At 46.1% G+C, this 18,713-nt stretch overlaps 1 protein-coding gene across 6 annotated transcripts in view; it reads right to left on the reverse strand.

The window, feature by feature from the left end:
* Positions 1 to 18,713, reverse strand: part of SLC8A1 (solute carrier family 8 member A1) — a 1,275,220-nt gene that overhangs the window by 826,525 nt on the left and 429,982 nt on the right. For 5 of the 6 annotated variants that reach the window (XM_085612083.1, XM_085612080.1, XM_085612082.1 and 2 more), the window contains exon 3: positions 1,381 to 3,225. In XM_085612083.1, coding sequence (XP_085468209.1) covers positions 1,381 to 3,188 — 1,808 coding nt within the window. In that variant the 5' untranslated portion in view covers positions 3,189 to 3,225. Of the gene's footprint in view, positions 1 to 1,380; positions 3,226 to 18,311; positions 18,631 to 18,713 lie in introns of those variants that run through there. The other variant, XM_085612084.1, reaches the window with a different exon arrangement.

The following is an 18,713-nucleotide window of genomic DNA, read 5'->3' on the forward strand; positions in this document are numbered from 1 at the left end:
TGGCTCAACAACCATGCTGGATCTCCTTTCTGCTTAGAAGGGGTTCTGTGATCGGTGGGGTAATTGCCTCTGGCCAGTTGTAGATTTTCTCTGACTATTTTTTGTAGCATCGTATATGACAACACTAGGTTTATTGAGATCCCTTTGTTTCATCCTACTCATAGCAAGGCGAAATTTGAAGGCAGCAAAAAAGTCTAATGAAACAGTTAATTTAATGCTGAACATCATCAATTCTAGCCAAATGGAAGACTCAACATTCTAGTTATGTCATTCGAAACAATACGGGCTGCGTGGTTTTCCTGTAGCATCAAGAAAGGAAGGTACCTGCAAATGTATGTAATTTCATTATGCTCCATTCCACACCGTGTAAGTGCTTGGCACAATGAATTTTCCTGACCCAACATCCCTGAATACCTTTGCTACGCTAGGAGAGGCTGATGAGTATCCGGCTCACTGCTACATTATTAGACAGCTATAAAAATCTTCTGAGAACAAGAAATAAAGATACATTTTCATAAAATGTTTGTTTGTGACTTCTAGCAAAAGTTTCATGTCTTGAAAGGGAGAAAACGGTGGGAAGTTTTACTCTCTAAGTGTAATGCTTTTATCTTAACTTTGTATTGGCAAATAGGTTGCTCCACTGGCACTGAAAGGAAAATGGCTGTCCTGTCCTGATTGTGAGTAAATGTCTGTCGGTGATTTTACTATCTTTGAATAAATGTCCTATTTGTTAACATAAAGCATCTTAGAGAGCTTCAGAGACATTCGACCTTGGACCCAGCTGCAGTAATGTAGTTGCTAAAGTTTCATGTTAACACATTTGAATACACCTAAAGGCACATTGCACAATCCACACTCATGGAACATCACATACAGCAATAAAATCACAATTCAATTTACATGTAAACAATTGTATTAGCTTCTGAAATGCCATTTGTTTAACACTACTATTGGCATGACACCTTAAAGCATGGTCATGATGGCGGCAACCCATGACATTTCAATATGTTCGGGCGAAGAGTCATTCAACGAGCCCAATTCTTCAGGACAGCCCTAATTGGCAGACCTTGCATGAGCTTGGGGTCACGCTTGTCACATAGCATCATGGAAAACCTAGCAGCTACTTCAAAGTGCAGAGGGAGACTTAGCAAAGAGGAAAAGAACTGGATACAATGGCACTTTCCTAGCCCAGACAAGCGGTTTGCTTGGTTGAAACGTAAACATGGATCCTTACTTCATTGCCAACCAAATGAAGATTGTATATTACCATTTATGGAGAGGCAGAATAAAAATACAAAAATGACCATCATGTGCAGTAATTCACATCTGGGTGTGTAACTAATAGTGACAAAAACAAAACTGGTATATAAAAGTACTTACACAATGTCATCGTTCTGGAACTCCAGCTCTCCACAAGTATCCTCAAAATCTTCGCCTCCACCTCTGGCCGTGCCCTCCACTGTTTTGTATGGCACAATAACAGTTCCTCTTGCCCCAGATGTTCTTAGCACCTTCACTTCCATAGTGCCAATGCTCTCACTTACGTGGGTCACAGGCTCCTCGAATGTAAATATGCCTGCGTGATCGTCATCAAAGATGGTGACTGTGGCTGTGGCTGGTGATCCTAGGCAAGCAAGTGTTGTTATGTGATTGGTCTCGAGGTTAATATCTGCTGTCTGGGAGTTGACTTTTATGTTACTGAGGTGAACAAGGAAGTTCTCGTCTTCTTCAAATATGTCATCGTCAATGATGCCAACACGTATTTCTTTCTGTGTCTCACCTGGTTTGAAGACCACTGTCCCTTCGGTGAACTCATAATCAGACCCTGCATTGGCTGTCCCATCTTCTGTTCTGAAGTCAACAAACACAGTATTGGTCAAATCGCCACCCCTTCGAATAATTGTCAGAGCAACAGTCCCACAGTTCTCAAGACACTGATACGTGGCTTGCTCGAAATAGATTTTACTCACAGGCTCATTCTCTATAACTTCAGAGTTAACTTCCTGCATGCTCACAGCTTTTCTTGCCTGGTCTGCTGCATGTCTCTTTAAAATATTTCCGGCCCCAGTCATCAAGCGAGTAGCTTGAATGCGATAAAATGCTCGACTTTTTTGCTGTTGACTCAAGACCTGGTAGTTTGCTAACTCAATGAGCTGCTCTATTTCCTTGTCAGGGTGTTTCTGTTTCAGCTCCTTTAGGATTTTGGCCATATCCCTCCTGGCTTCGTCTTCATCTTGATCTTTCTCATCGGCCTCCATAACCAGAGAGCCATCAAGGAAGTTTTCAGTATGCGAGTTGATCATCTTTCCATCCATTTCAATGTCAGCTTTTGAAGAGGGCCTATCACCTTCTGTTTCTATAATCATACCTCTTTGCTTCCCAGCTCTATATCGCTTGTAGACATATTTGTAGAACAACAGCCTTCGGTCTGCAACCCAAGCAAACAACACACATATTGGAAAGAAGAAGAAGGTCAGCATGCTTTCCCAGACTTCCACCACACCTGGAGAAATGACGGATAAAATTAAATAAAGCCAAGTATAGGCAAAAATGCTCCAAGCTGCGGTGACAAAGAACACTCTTAAGTGCTTAATCCTCCTTACTTCCCCATCAGGAACAACGTAAACACAAATGGCTATAATGATAAACATATTAAAGGCTGCACTTCCCACAATAGTGCTAGGTCCCAGGTCTCCGGCTTGAAAGTTATGACCACAGACTTCAATAACAGAAAGAAGAATCTCAGGTGCGGAAGAGCCAAGAGCCATTAAGGTCAAGTTGGAGACGGTCTCATTCCATATCCTCACCGTTGCCCTAGTTGTCTCACCATTGGCTTTCTTGATGGTTATCTCCTTCTCTTGAGATGTAATGACTTCTATGGAGGACATGAAGCGGTCAGCTATGATAGACACTCCTAGGAACATGTAGACCATGGCCACAAAGTACACAGTTGCTCTTGCAATTTTATCGCCAAATGATGGATTTTGCGGTTGCCAGATTGGCAATATGACACCTTCCTTGCAGTAATATGTACCAGTGCACGGATCTGTTTCATTCGCATTTTCTTCATCAACTTCACTTTCTGCATGAGCTCTGCCAGCATAGAGCAGTAAGAGAGCCACAATCATTACCAAATAAATCCTACAAGCCGGGGTAGCCAGAAGGCCTTGTCTCATCATGGTAGCCATTGCTGATCTGATCTTCTAGTCACCTGTGACTGCTGACCTGTAGATAAAATTTGTAAAGGTAATTTAGCACAAATTTAACTGTCCCCAAATTTCCACACAACTAAAGTAAATAACAATCTTCTCCATATTTTTAAGTGCAACAAAAGCATACTTATTCAATATTTTATGCAGTATCCTTGACAATATCACATGCTTCATTGCTCACCACAAGTTGAATGTTTTGCTTCAGTTAAGGCACTAACAGTTTATTGATGACTTGCGTTCTACTATGGCCTATGAATTTCTGTGCTGAATCTTATCAAAGAGCAAGCGAAGCAGTTGCATCTCTTCTGTGATTGAATTGGGCAATGATCTAACACTCTCATCGAGCCTTTCATCATGAAAATGTCATAAGCTGATTTGTACCCTGTTGAGCTCAAGGCAACAGCAAAACCAGTTAGTTAGGAAACAACACAACAGACACTTCACGCTTACCAATGTGCACAGATTGAACTGAAAACATTAGATTTATACCAGTCACCTGATACAACCAACACAGCACTAGGGTCATATTTCTATTCCCACACAAACAACTCCAACTGCCCGGCAGTTGACCGACGTTCACATTTTGAGACTAAGAAAAATGGCAAAGGCATATGGCTCACTCACTTAGACCCACTATACATATCGCCAGACCTTAATGTAAACTCAAGTGCTTCATGGCCAACTTATAGCACATTAAGCTCCTTTCATCCAAGAGGAACCATCATCATCCGCCGCTGCCATACCGGAGAACGTTCCTTCTCCCACATCACGTCCAAGTCCTGGAATGCCCTCCCACTCCGAACATCACCCTCGCTCATAGACTTCAGGAAGAAACTCCAGACCTGCCTCTTCGACTGAAACTCACAGCCCAGCACCTGGATGCCGTCAGGTGTTACCAGCTGCGCTATACAAGCACCATGTCATTGATTTATTGATTGACTGAACACTATATTGAACTTACCCTTGGCCATACAGACCCACCAATAAATGCCTGACTACCTTTATATACATGTTTTAAAATTGTTTTTTACTTTATTCTTCAGCCACTGTTAAAGGACATAACAACAGAGAAATGTGCGCCTCCCTGCGATATGTCCTGGCTTAATCTTTGTCCAGAACCTGATGAGGTCCACTCGCAATTTCACATGAAGGCTAACAGATTTTCCGCAAATCAGTTGTCCAAGTGAGAACTTATGAGGCACTTCAAATGTCTCTTATTGCTGTAAAAAAAAACAGATGATACTACTGCCTTATTTAATGGTCTCATACGAATAGAAGGCTGTGTGGATCTCAATAGGATTCAAACTTGTCATCTGCCAAAACACCAGATGTCGGCAAGAATTTAACTCACTGACACATCCTGATGCTTTGCTCAGTTCTAATAAAGTTTATATGTTTCTTTTAATTCTTTAACAGGTACTCAACACATGGAGCTCTGAGGTAATTGATGATTACAAAATTCAACACCATTTTATCCAGCTAGTATGTGGCATAGAGAGTATCCGATCATGCATAATCAGAATGCAGCAAGTTACTGAAAGTTTTTGTCACAACACTGATGCACAAGTCCATAAAGTTTTTTAAAATAAGATAACAGAACTCTAATGCCACCTGCCCTTCAAAGTCTACGAGTGATTAATGATACTGTTATCACAATTTTACATGGACTCCTGCTACTGCTGCATTTGAAATATGTTCCTGGGAATGTATTCGGGAACGGGGAGGGCGAAATCTAAAAATTTTCATTCATGGAAACTATGTGAAATTTGTTGATATGCACTTGCTGCTATCTCACAAAAAAGTTAAACACTGGGTTATATCTGAGGTTTATGTTATGTGTATTTGTGAGATGCATGGGTATCCTGGTGTTGAGCAGGTATGTGTACCTGGCCATGCCTTAGATAGGTTGGTTAATTGAAAAGCTAGGTCTTCGGCTTTAAGGGGAATTCGAGAAGAGAGGAGGGAGCTTTGATGTGAGTAGGAGGTTCCATGCTCTAGGAACGATATAAGAGAATGTCCATCCTCCTGATCTGGTTCAGTGCATGCGTGGGATGTGTACGACTAAGAGTCTGGCAGAGTGGAGGTGTCTTGGTGGTTGGTGGAAGATGATGTGACTCTTCAGGTAGGTGGGGCCCAAGTTGTGTAGTGCCTTGAATGTGTGTGTAAGGAGTTTGAAATGAGCTTTTTTGTATATCGTGAGCCAGTTGAAATCCCTATAGTGCAGAGTGAAGTGAGTTCTGTGTGGAAGGTTGAAGATGAGTCTGGCTGCCGACTTCTGGGTAATTTGCAGGTTTTTAATGACTTACTTGGTGATCCTATCAAGGAGGCTGTTTCCGTAGTCCAACTTGCTAGTGACTAGTGCATGAGTGACGATTTTTCAATGTTGCTTGTGAACCATTTGAAGATCTTCCTCAGCATCATCAGGGTTTGAAAGCAGGATACAGTGACGGCATTAACTTATGTTGTTATCTCCAGTTTGCTATTGATGATGATTTGAAAGTTCCTGGGGTGGGCGCTTGGTGTGGGTCTGGGTTCGGCAGCTCATCAGTTGGAGTCCCCTGGTGAGGTATTCTTGTTGACGTTCGCTACCTCTGTCTGGCTAGTGTTGAGCTTGAGACAGTTGGCTCTCATCCAGTTAGTGACCACAGCCATGAAGGCAAGGAACTTCTTTCTTGTGTTAGGGGTCTTGTCTGAGAGGTAGAGTATGAGATGCATGTCGTCAGTGTAGGAAAGGATGTTGATGTGCGCACAGATGATGTTAACTAGACAGAAAATATATGCGCTGAAGAGAGTGGGATTGATGCATTCTGCAGTTGAGTTTGCAGGCTTCCAGGAAGTAAGGTGCCAGGCAGACAGATTGTGCTCTATCAGTTAAAACAGAGTAGATCAAGTAGAGAGTGGTCCTTGAATACCAGTCTTGTGCAGGCACCTGATTAGGATGGGTGGTGAGACCATGTCAAATGCTGCTGAGAGGTCCAGGAGAATGAGAGGTACTGTGTCTCCCCTGTCAAAGATCGTGACTCTGTTTTCTGTGGTAGAGATGAGAGCTGTTTCTGTACTGTGGTTGGAATTTGAATCCATACTACTGCATAGTATTGAGAAGCTGGTGGTTGCTGACGTGATTGGGAAGTGTGAGATGATTTGTTTCTCTAAGATGTAAACATAGTAATAGGGAGATTGGTTTATGGTTGGAGACCCATGGTGTCCAGGGCTGTAGCTGAGTTGATGGAGACATTGAGGATGAGTGTTAGTGCTTTGCTGACTGGTCAGAGTCCTTTGGTGAAGGTATGGTGGGGGCAAGGGTTAGATGTGGCCCCAGAATGGATGATCTTCATGGTCAGGGTTTGTTCTTTGGCGATGTTGGGAAGTTGAGTTACGATGATGACAGGGTCCGGTTGAGGGTTGAAATTGCTATATATGGTAATGATTTCATTACAGAAGAATTCCAAGAGCTTGTTACAATGGTCTTGCCAGCGGGTGATTTGCTGAGTGCAGCAGAAGGCATGGTGAAATCTTTGAGGTCAGCAAAGATTCCCTTTTTCAGTTTGTGCCGACATCGATGCGGTCTGCAAGATATGTGGGCTTACTGTTCCATATGTACTGATGGTAGCATCTTAGGGCGGAATTGAAGATGTATTTTTCTGTGGTATCTTGACTTCTTTTCCATTTGCACTCCAGCTTCTTACAGTGGCATTTATTCATCCTGAGTTCCACTGTGTACCAGCTGGCCTGTGGTTGGACTCTTACCATTTGGTTACACTTGAGGGGGGCCAGAATGCCATTCAATGCTGTGATCAGCTGTTGAGGTTCTTGATGGCTTTTGGAAAGTTGCTGGTGTGCTTGAGCTAGTGCTCCAAGAGGGCGGAAGGCAGGTCCTCTTCTGTACTGTTTTTCCAGCTGCGACGGGTGGGTCCGGTGGTGATAGCTCTGTAGTGGTGTAGGTCAGGTATGCTGAAACTAATAAAGACGTGGTCTGTCCAGCTCATAAATGCTGGCTTGTGAACTGTGATGTTGCTGATTGAAGACAGAATTGAGTCCAATAGATGTCAGGTGGTGTGGGTGGGTTTGAAAATGTGCTGGGTGAGGCAGAGGTTCCTAACCTTTCCTAAAAGGGCTGCAGAGTTTGGGTTCTAGGTGAAAGGTAGGGTCTCTGAGGAGGGGCAATGTGCTGGCATTGACTATAAGGGGTACATTGAAATCCACAATGTCTCTGGGAAAATTGGTGCAAGGTCCTGGTGGTCTGTAAACAAGGGGTTTGCCAAGAGATAAGTTGGCTTTGAAGCATATTTTGAACATGAGGTGTCTCTGGTGGGATTGTCCTTGTAGATGGTGCTGCTGATGATGTCTTTTAAGTTCAGATCTATCGACATTATTTTATACAATATGAGTACATTAATTGTGCATGAAGTCATTAAACAGGCGCTGCATTTCATTTGGGATAGTCAAGGGGTACTCATCTTACTTACGAAAATATCTAAAAGACAATAATATACTCTCTGGAAAAGGGATAATATGAGAAAAAGCACTCTCCACTCATCCCAGCTTCCCCATGAAACAGAAAAGAATTGGAATAAAACCAGAAAAATCAGAAAGGAGGGGAAAGGAAAGGGAAGAGCAGAGGTTGTGGGGTGGAAATGACTGTCTTACATGCAGCTAAGGTGAGAATATGCTGCTATTCTACAATCAAGTAAGGGGAGTTCCCGAGAGGAAATGTTATCAATTTAAAGCTTGGTTTGCTCAGGTATGCTTGACCTGCATCAGAAGAGTCTGTTCTAGGTAACAAGATAGGAGATAGATACGCTCTCTTACATATTATAATTTGGGTTATTGAAGAAAGGAATGGAGTGCCTGGTGTTTTAGGACCTATGCCGGTGGCTCATTACACTGGGTTTATTTAAATAACTGCAGTGTTCAAAGTCTCTGAAGGTTGAAACAAATGTATTCTAGATGGGATATGTAGTGTATGAGCAGTTGCCTTTAGTGTCAAATTTATTTTTGGAATATTATTATGTGTTATCTCTTCTGTAGCCAGTGTTTTCCATAGCCTATGAGACCACAGTGAGCTGGCTGGGAGGTTTCTTAAAACTCCAAAAGAGGATTATAAGCTGATTGACATTTTTCATCATATGACATATCTGTGTCCAATCAGATAAAGCCATACCCGCCATACCTAATGGTCTCAATCCTAGAATCAGAACACGGATAGCCCAACGTCCCTCTGATGTGACCCAGTATCTCCTTCCATAATGTTGGAACAATTCCACAGGACCACCGTAAATACAGAAAGGTGCCTGGTTCTTGTTCTCATCACTAACATTGATTTGAAGTTAGGGGATAGATGTGATTAAGCCGCACTGGGTCATATACCATTGACACAGGACTTTATATGCTGATTCTATTGTGAAATGCTTCTTAGTGACCTAGGATTGTCTCGCCACAGTTGTTCCTAGTACTTAGTTGGTATTTTTGTCTTCATGTTTACCTCCCATCAAGATTGATAAGGATGTGAGGTGATCGGCTTAAAGTCTTGAATGGCATGATAAGTTCTGGAGATCGACTCTTCGTGCCTTAAAATGTGCAACCAATTTCTCAAAATGAGTAAGGGGTCTTGTACCAGCTAATATATTTGGTGGATATAAAGCCCAATGTCATAATTGGTAGTATTGGAAACAAGATCTTCTGAGATTTGGAATTCTTGTTTATATTGGTCACAGGATTTAATGGAGTCATCCTGAAAGAGGTCCATCTGGGCTCCCAAAGGTGTCTTTGGATACGTTGGTGATTCTGAGCTTGTGGTGATGCTCTTGCCTGGCAATCTTGCAGCTGGGGGGATGTTTGTAGCAATGTTCAATGCGAAAGTTGGGTTTAGCTATTTTTCTGTGAGGAAGAGCAGGTTATGAGCATGTTCATGCAGTAGGTCCATATCTCCATAGTGTGTTTGGTGAGTGGGTGTTGAGGAGCATGAGAGTGTGGTGTGTTTTATGGGAGGTGGTTGATCTGTGTGAGCGTGAGCAGGTGGCTTTGGTGTGTCAGTGTGAACAACTAGGTGCACTTGGTGCAGGATTGGTGGATTTATGGTGTGGGAGAGTGTATGGGAATTTGAAGGAGGTGAACATGAATGGGCCTTCATTGTGTAGTGCAGTGTGGTAACAGTGCAGCGAGTGGAGGCCGGGGTTGAGAGGACGAAAGAGCAGGTGAGGAAGGAGTTAGTAGGGGGAGGACCGGTCTTCCTGGTGCTGGCCACAGTCCAGGTGCAGTTGGCACAGAAGGACTTGCCGTTAGCATGCCACACCAGGGCTGCAGTCCCTTTAAGAAGGTCTTGGGAGGGGGAAGAAGTGCAGGGATAGTCGGTGGTATGTAGATGGATGACAGAAAATGAAGTCCTCATGCTTGGCTTATACTTTTAATGATGTTTTACCAATTTTAATTGTGGTTTTGGCGTGAAACCAATGTTGTCTCTTCCTGTGCGAATGGATGACGGGAAGTGCAGTGACGTCACTTCCTGTGTAGATGAATGATGGGAAACCAGCAACCTATGGCTGAAAAAACAGCATACTTTCACTTGCATAAAACAATTCACCCAAACCTATTACTGAAGTACCAAGAAAGCGCAGTTGCAATGTATGTCTAGATTTGGTGCTCCTTCAGCTCTTCGGTATTACAAGAGAAGCTGCAGGAACATGTACGGTGCGGAAGCACAGAGGCAGAGAGTTAATCAAAGGATGTGCTAATTGTGCACCACCCAGGAGATAACACAAAGTTAAGGCACCCCCACAAGCCGCTCTTTGGGAAGGGGCATAGATGATCTGCTCCATGGAGCTAGATGGAGTAAGAAATGGAAGGTACTTCAAAATGGCTGAAATAAAATAAGTACCAAAACACTGCAGTAGACCCTTAGGAGAAGTAGGCCCTGAGTTTTGGAACCCTTCACTCTCTGAGAGTGTGGCCAGATTACCTTCTACTCAGGAAACTTTTAGAACTCCAAGTAATCTAACAAGCTTGTTACGAAAAATGTAGACCGAAGCAGACTGAAGACTTCCGTTGCTTGTTACTCACTGCCTGCTATCAATGTCCAACAGTAGCCACACTTCTTCCTTTCCTGAAACCCAAGACCGCCAGAAAACATACTTGGGAATCCATCATATTCCAAAACATTTATGGTAGTCTTACTAAACTATATAAAACCTGCCCATGCCCTGGAGGGTGCCACCACCGTAAACACCCACGATGTAATGCAGCTTTCCTCTGTGACTTAAGAATTCAACTTCAAGGCATTCCCTTCAAATATGAATAACTTGTTTGCATACTGCACTTCATACCAGCCTTTTGCCATTTCTATGCGCTGTAAATAGCATATGTACCTGGAAGCCACTTTAATGGTGCTTGACAAAAATATCAACCTCAGAACGGAGGATGGGCGAGTTGGCCCCGCCTGTTTTGGAACTTGTGATCTACAGGTCACTGAACACCTCTGCGATGCGATTTTATACAACCTACCCTATTACAATAGCTTTTTGCGCTTTTATGTCTACAGATTTTGCTATTCTGCACTTTATCTAGGGTAGGAAGGTGTACTGCTGATTGACGCCACTTCTTTTTACAATCTTTTTTTGTAATGTTACATGCTGCTTCTTAAAAGCACTATAGTCACATCGCACTTTATTCCTCTTTAGGGAGGACTGGAGATAACTGTATTAAAGCTATAACTGATCCCAGTGTTTTATTGTTTTACCATGAAGTTTATTTAGTATTATCAAAAATGATATCATTATTGGACTTTTATTGTTCATGCTGTAATGAGTTACTCTATTCTTCTGCTCAATAAAATACATTTTTTTTTAAATTAGAGTTTATACAAGTTACTGCATCGTCACTAGGCAAGTGACTAGCAAATGCAGCTCATTTCATGGAACATACTAGGACAAAAGGTTGAGTCATCCACCAAAATTCGAAGATGTGAGCTGAAAATCTTTTAGATGGTTACTCTGGGGCATATTATCAAGCACGGCGTTAAAATTATCGCCGCTTTAGCGGCAGAAAACAGTCGCTAAAGCGGCGATAATGGCCTTGATAATATGCCGCAGAGAATTCCAATAGAAGCCCATGTTCTGGTGTCAACATGGGCTTCTATGGGAATTTTCACGGGCATATTATTAAGCCCATTATCGCCGCTTTAGCGGCAGTTTTCTGCCGCTAAAGCAGCGATAATTTTACCGCCGTTTCTTGATAATATGCCCCTCAATTCTTAGATCTATCTTATCGAACAGGAAACCAGCTGGCTTGTGCGTAGGTTACTGCCCTCACATAGAGGAACTCACAGTCTAAGAGTGACATGCAGAAAGAATTTAGATGGCAGTGGTTCACTCTTTAAGGCTAATATTGAGGTGTTTTCTGCTCCTCATTGCAAAGAGTGTGTTTTTACTCACTATAAATGTCAGGGCACAAGTCGGGGGTACACGGCATCCACCCATTATTTTCACAGGGTGGACGCTGTCCACCCTGCAAGAGGTGGGCCCCAGTGAAATGGGCTGAACTTGTCCTGGTGTCATTTTCCGACGCCGGACACGTTTAAGCAGCGCCTTCAGGTTATCTGCTTTCTTTCCGAGCAGCAAGGTGCAGGGGGGAGGATTTTTTCGCATTTCAGATTCCAGCTGGGCCCATAACAAATGCCGAATTTAAGGGGCCATTAGGCCTTCTTTTGTTCTACTATCCTGACTGGGAGCGTTAAGAGCCTCACACCTAAATGCAAGGGAGGGGAAACAAAGGCGCACAGCTTATCTCTTCACAAATTGCTGAGAAGCATGATTTTTACTTTGTTTGATCCCTGTATATGAGATATGCATGCACTTTAAGGATGTCAAATGTGCTGGTCTGTCCCTGTATTTACACAAATAACATTTTAAAATATCATTCATTTTCTTTTCTTTTGTGCTAATCTTCCCACTACATGGTGCAGAAGCGCTTTGCCTCACACATACACATTATACATTGACAATAAATTATATAAGTGTGTAAATCAATGTACAGGATGTGTTACATAAGACAGTGAGCATTACATGGTGTAGGAGCCATGTCCTTCATAGCTCGATTTGCTATATTTGAAGGATTACAATTTAAGAACTGCAAGTAACCAAATGATCTCCGTGCTAAAGGCAGTAATCCATTAACCTAGCTACATAAAAAAAAAAATCTTTGATTTGATTCAAAGCTGGGACTAGAAAAAAGACAGAACTCTCCAGCAAACGTGTTACCCCTCTGAAGTTACCTTACCATTATTTTATTCCCTGGGATTTACTGGGCACACAAAAATCTCCGCAGCAGGTGCTTTAACCCCGTAATATATTTTAAAATGCAGACTTAGCAACCAATTAGGGAGAATACGTTTGCTGCCCCATTTCTTCTTGTTGCCAATTTTTTTGTGGCAGATGTTTTATGCAATAAATATATAAGTTGAGGCCCACATTTTGCATTAGGGATACGTGACTTTTTTGGCACAACCCAGACGCAAAATCTTGTTTGTTAAATCTTGTAATGTGCTCAAATGTACTCATGATAGACCTAAGTAATATATGTGTGAGGTGTTAAGATCTGATGTCATTTCTTGTGATGTCACTCCCTGTGAGGTGATGGCTTGTGATGCCTCTTCCTGTGATGTCTTGCTGTGATGTTGTGCTGTGATGTCATACGCCATGATGCTACTTTCACACTGTCTAACTTGGATAGTCCCCCCCACTTATTTTTTTAGGACTTGTGCCCTGATAAATGTGGAAGGGATTAAACACTAAAAGTAGGGGTAAGGGGCCATCCAGCAAATGATTGTCACTATATTGTGGACACACAGGCATCCACCAGAAAGACCAAGGACCTGCAACCCCGTCTGGTCATTGTGGGGAAATGCTTGAAAAACGCCTAAAAGGTGGATGGGTGGTGCTGCAGAGCTGTACTACTGTGGCTTTCTCTGCACAGGCGGGAAGAGGACCCTGGGCACAGATATTACAGCCATGATGAGTGTCGAGAGAAGGGAGCAGGGAAGATGTGTGTACAGGATGGAAAGCTGGGAGATATTGTTCGCTCCAACTCTTCAGAGATTATTGTGAAGACTTCCATTTAGGTTGAGGCCGATACAGGGCTTTAGTTTTTTTTAAAGGGGGGCCTCGAAATGGGTCCCTATCTGGCTCTGTTTTGTGCCCTGGCACAGGCGGTCCGTTTTTTTCCGGCCTGCAGTGACAGCAGGCACATCGGTGTGTGCTTTTTCACACCGCTCACTAGTGGAGAAGTTACGGCGTGACGCCAGAGGAGAATGTAAATGTAGGTGTACTTGTAAAGTGCACTGTGACTCCATAGAGTGTCCTGGTGCTGAAGACCGCTGGGGAACCAGTCCTGGTTTTCCCTGTGAGATGGTCCTTTTCTGGGTGTCTCCAAGGTGAAACCAGGCATCCCCGGCATCTGTGGGGGGCCGTTGTAGAGATGAGGCAAGCTTAATGCCCAGAGTTGCAGAGTGTGTTCCTGGTTAGAGTAGGTACCGAGGTGAGAATTATCGAGTCCACGACCTTGCCGCATCGGGAATTGAACCCTGGTCCCTGGCCGATTCTCTGCTTACGGGTCTGCCACCTCTAACCAGTGAGCCACACCTCTCCACTAGGGAAATCCTTTAAAGAGAGTCATTTTCTCTCTGGATTTCCCTTCTCTTTTTGAAACTCAGGAGCAACAACATTGTCGTGGTGTCACCAGAGCTTTAAGGGCAAGCTTTCAATATTATAGACAAGCCATAGTTGCTGATTATTTTTCTTATGCAACTAACAGCCATTGACAAAGCCAATAGTTCTGACTTGTAGGTATGATGTTAATTGTTGTATCATATATCTGGATGCAATGACAGAGACAGCAAAATACAAGTCGAGCGGCACACAATGCTGATTACAGATTTTTGGCTTACGTGGTTTAAAGCCACGCCCTTAATTACATAGGCCATGCCCCTTCGGGAGACCCTCCAGTTTTTTTTATCCCACTTAAAGCCCTGGGCCTATACGTTAAACGGAACCTCTCATCAACAAGTTTGCATTCCTAAACCGTTTCTCCGCTGATTCTAGTATGATACAAAAATAAAGTGATGTGTATTTGCACGTTAAATCAAATAATGCAAAGTGATCTTTCGTGAAACCTTCTGCACTTATGGTAGCGTTGGTTGGTCACAACGAAAGATTACTGGGAGGGCTGACGTGCTACTGGACACTTTCCTTAAAACAGAATGGGGTCGATGAATTTTCTAGGTGTGCAAAAAATATTTTAAGATGCGTCTGCGTGCACCAAGCACACCCAAAATAATACAACGGTAAACTCGGGGGCGTGGCTACTAATAGTGCAGCAGGTTATGTTATGTTATTTTCATTTATACAGCGCACAGCTACTCAGAAGTGTCCCGGCGCTATAGACCGCTGGGGAACCCGTCCTGGCTATCCCTGTGAGATGGTCCCTTTCTGGGTATCTCCAAGGTGAAACCAGGCATCCCCGGCGTCTGTGGGGGGGCCGTTGTAGAGATGAGGCAAGCTTTATGCCCAGAGTTGCCGAGTGTGTTCCTGGTTAGAGTAGGTACCGAGGCGAGAATTATCGAGTCCGTTTTGACCCTGGTCCACGACCCTGCCGCGTTGGGAATTGAACCCTGGTCCCTGGCTGATTCTCTGCTTACGGATCTGCCACCTCTAACCAGTGAGCCACACCTCTCCACTAAGGTGAAGTGGCACCGAGGCCCAGAGTGTCAGGAGGGCCTCTGCGTCATAATTATGGCTATAATTTGCTACTCAGCTTGTGGCAGGTGGGCCAAAGATCATAGCAGCCCTGCTACACCACTGGCCCAACTGTGTATGGGTAGCTGGTGTGAGGGGGGCCGAGGCTGATGCGTCTCCTGGGCGTTTCCCTGAATGCCCGATTGTCTTAATCGTCCGCTAGTGCCCACTGGCAACCGATGTGGGCGCTTCTAGGCATTGTGAGGGGTGCTGCACTGGGCCATGATCAGGGAGTCTCACTACATATTCCAAGATGGCCTGTGTGCAGGACCCAACACAGCAAGCAACTGTGCGTCCTTGGTGTGCATGGTGACCAATAGTGCAGGGTTTGTCACGTGTCCAGGCGAGTGTTGGGTTAGGCAGAGAAGCAAGGAGGTAATGGAGTTGCCGATGCACACTTCCTTGCCTCAAAGGGGCTCTACAAGCTCTGTACGAGGGTGAGTGGGGTCAGAGCCCTGACACAGTTTACCCCCTAAATCCTTCCACTGAGAGCCGCTAAGTGCCCCCTGTATCAGTTACTGCAGTTCCACGGAGGCAGGACGAGGTACCTTTTGGGAAGGGGGTAGCCGGCAACAGGTTAGCTTCCTCGGTGAAACGCATCTCTGCCACCCGAGATGCAAAAAAACGTCTAAAGTGTACTCGCAAAATACACTCAGACCCCGCCACCGAAACCTGTGGACGGTTCCCATCACAGGAACATGGCCCCGTCTGAGTCTGCATTTACTGTCCGCAACCGCCTGAGGACGGGGACCTCTACAGTAGGGCTTACTGTCCACGTGTGGAGCACGGGAGGGGGGCACGGGGACACGGGCGAGTGTGCATGTCAGCTTAGTGTGCACTCCCTACCTCGGCCAACACCAAACCATGACGTGCTCAGCTCAGACTACCGCAAGGTGCAGTTTAACCCCTTCTTGCGCCACGCGAGAGAATGCATACGTTATGTGGGTGATAGGGGGGGGGGGGGCGAGGGGGCCTTAAATGCATGAGAGAAATGTCTGGCAGATATAAAATGCACAGCCCAAAACACTTGCCTTCAGTTTCTCAAATGCGTGACCCTCCTCCGCACTCTCTCCCATCTCAGGTATTGGGCAGCTCTACCAGCAGGAGGTCACGAGGCTTAGGAAGGGAAAGGGTGTGAGTATCCGTGAGTCTCTATCCATGCTTGTGTCGTGAGAGACTAGCGGCTGCGCCCTGGATGTGCCAATGTGGGTGGTAGACATTGCGCACGTCACTGTGTTTTAGGCTGCTGGCGTCAGTGTGTGCTAGTTCTGATCAGATTGTTCGAGTTTTCGTGAGAGTGTCTGTGACAGTGTCTTGGTGTGACAGTGTCTCACCGAGCAAGTGTCCTGGTTAGTCTGTACAATCCTATGTTTTTTTTATTCAACCCTATGCCCCATGATGCTTGCGCCTGGGTGTGACAGTGGCCCCGAATGATCCGCACCTGGGTGAACCCTGTGTCTCGGTGTCGCTGATCCCGCGTGCCCGAGTCGCTTAGAGTGCTTCTGCCTCGGGTGGCCGTGTGATCCGTATCCCAGCCCCCGTGCGCCTCTACTCAGTGTGACAGTGCCTTGTATGTCGACTAGTCTGCGAGACCCAAAGCTTCAGTGTGACTGCGTGTGATCACGTGTTTCGGTGCACCCTTAGTGTCTCACGGGGTGCGTGTGCTACTCAGCGGGTGCATGTGTGCCCGTGGGTGTTTGTGGTCCGGTTTCTCAGTGTGTCTATGTGCGTGAATGCATGTGTAATCTAGTGTCAGTGGGTGTGTCAGAGACAGCGTGCGCGTTTTGTTGTGTGACACGCGTGGGGGCAGGAGCACGAGGGGAACACACGGGAAGAATCCAGCTGAGTCGCCAGCGAGAGGCAACGGAACCCCAGCCTCCTTCCAATGTGGGAAGAAAGTCTGTTTTTAATATTCGGTGGCCAGTGTGCTCACATTATCCGGCGCTTTCCATATTGCACACAGTATTCTTTTCATGTGTGTCAGTCCTCCCAGAGCTCTCTTTCAGTGGTACCCCAAACGCACGCGCCCGTGCCAATGTATCTAGTTGCGTCTCCTCCCAAGGATGGACGTCTCTCCCGCTCCTATCCCGGCTTCACTTTCTTTTAAACAGGGTTACTGTTACTTGTTTTCCCGATGGACGGGTGTTCTTGTCTTTTAACGATAGTGTTACCAAGAGTAATCGCCTGAGTGATGCGCGCCGTTGCTGCAGCAGTGGGCGCAGTGGGCTCTGAGTGACAGGGATGCTGTTGGAACTCCAGTGGCATCCGCTGGTGATGGACGGGGCTTGGGGGAGAAGGCGGGGGGAGAGCCCGGAGATCAAGGCGTGCCGGGGCAGCCCTCCCCTCCGCGAGGGAAATACGAATCCTCGTCCCGAGTCATTCATCACACGGGGACTGCGGCGCTGTCAGAGCAGCGAGGGTGGGAGACTCCGCGGCGAGCATGCATCGCCGCCGGCGGTCACTGCAGCCGCCCCTCACCCTCACGAGAGCGGAAGCGCATGGAAAGATGCATCTCCGCGCCACGCTCATCCATAGACCCCATCAAGCGGATCCATCGATGGCGATGGACTTCAAACTGGCCAGTGAATACGAGTGGTCTGGTACTGGCGATCAATAGCCATCATCGTTGTATGAGCCACATGGTCCGCTACAAGCACCCAGAGGGCACACCTCTCCATACGTTATCCCACCCTGCGTTATTCCACCCTTGCATTCGCCATGCCACCTTGATCACTATATAACCACCTAAGAAGAAGTCAAACCTCCCAGAAATACAGTTGGACAGCCATCCCACGTGAAACACAAAAACCTGGGTTGTGCGCAATATACAGCGAGTTACCAGAAGTTAAGTGCTGCCCCAGCCCCTCACGCCCTCAACCCGCACACATTTCAAGCTCAGGCAAAGGGGGCAGAGGACCAGCTTCCGTCTGTGCGAACTAGCGCCCTGCCAGCGACGAGTAACACTCTCCTGTGCTTAGAGAGACACATGAAGGAAGAATGGTGGTTCCGCACATGGGAAAGGGGACCTGTCACCCCCGTTCTCTCCCCCAGCAGCACTCAGCCCCGGGGTTCCCATTCCACCGAGTTGTCGCTCAAATACTCCCCCCACCCCCACCCATTTGCGGCCGCAGACAGATCATTATTTTATTTAAAGCGATAATCGCATTAGTCTCCCTGGGGCTCTTCAAGGGACTGGTGGTAATTCCTCTCCCTATGATCAGACGGGGGCAATGTAGGGGGCGGCCGCACAGGTCTCTGGCAGGCGCGGCGCAGCCCGCACGCAGCGCCGCCCGGGGTCGCCGGGGGTGTCCCCTACCTCCTCCGCCGTGACCTCCAACGCACCTTCCCGCCGCCGTGCAGCCGCTGCGGATCCCGCTCGCTCCCGCGCCTTTATAGAGGTCCCCGTCAGGAAGCCGAAGGAGAAGCAGCCTGGACCATCTCGGAAAATGATCACCGGTTTGCGCTCCCCCTGCGGGCGTCACGCGCACACACAGCCGCGCGGCCCCCAGCGCCGGCAGCAGCAGCCCGGGCAGCGCTGATGCTATCAGAGAAAGTGCAGCGCGGGGATCGCGATCATTAGCTTCTCCTCAGTGCCCTTGAAGTTTTTCCTCATCCTGCTCTAACTGTCACCGGAGAGGGAGGAGGGGGACGGACCCAGGCGCATTTTTCCAGCTCCTTTCTTGATCAGACCCGGGAGTTTTTTTTTTTTCTCGAGTGT

Source organism: Triturus cristatus, chromosome 6 (assembly GCF_964204655.1).
Source record: "Triturus cristatus chromosome 6, aTriCri1.1, whole genome shotgun sequence".
NCBI classification, from domain to species: Eukaryota; Metazoa; Chordata; class Amphibia; order Caudata; family Salamandridae; genus Triturus; species Triturus cristatus.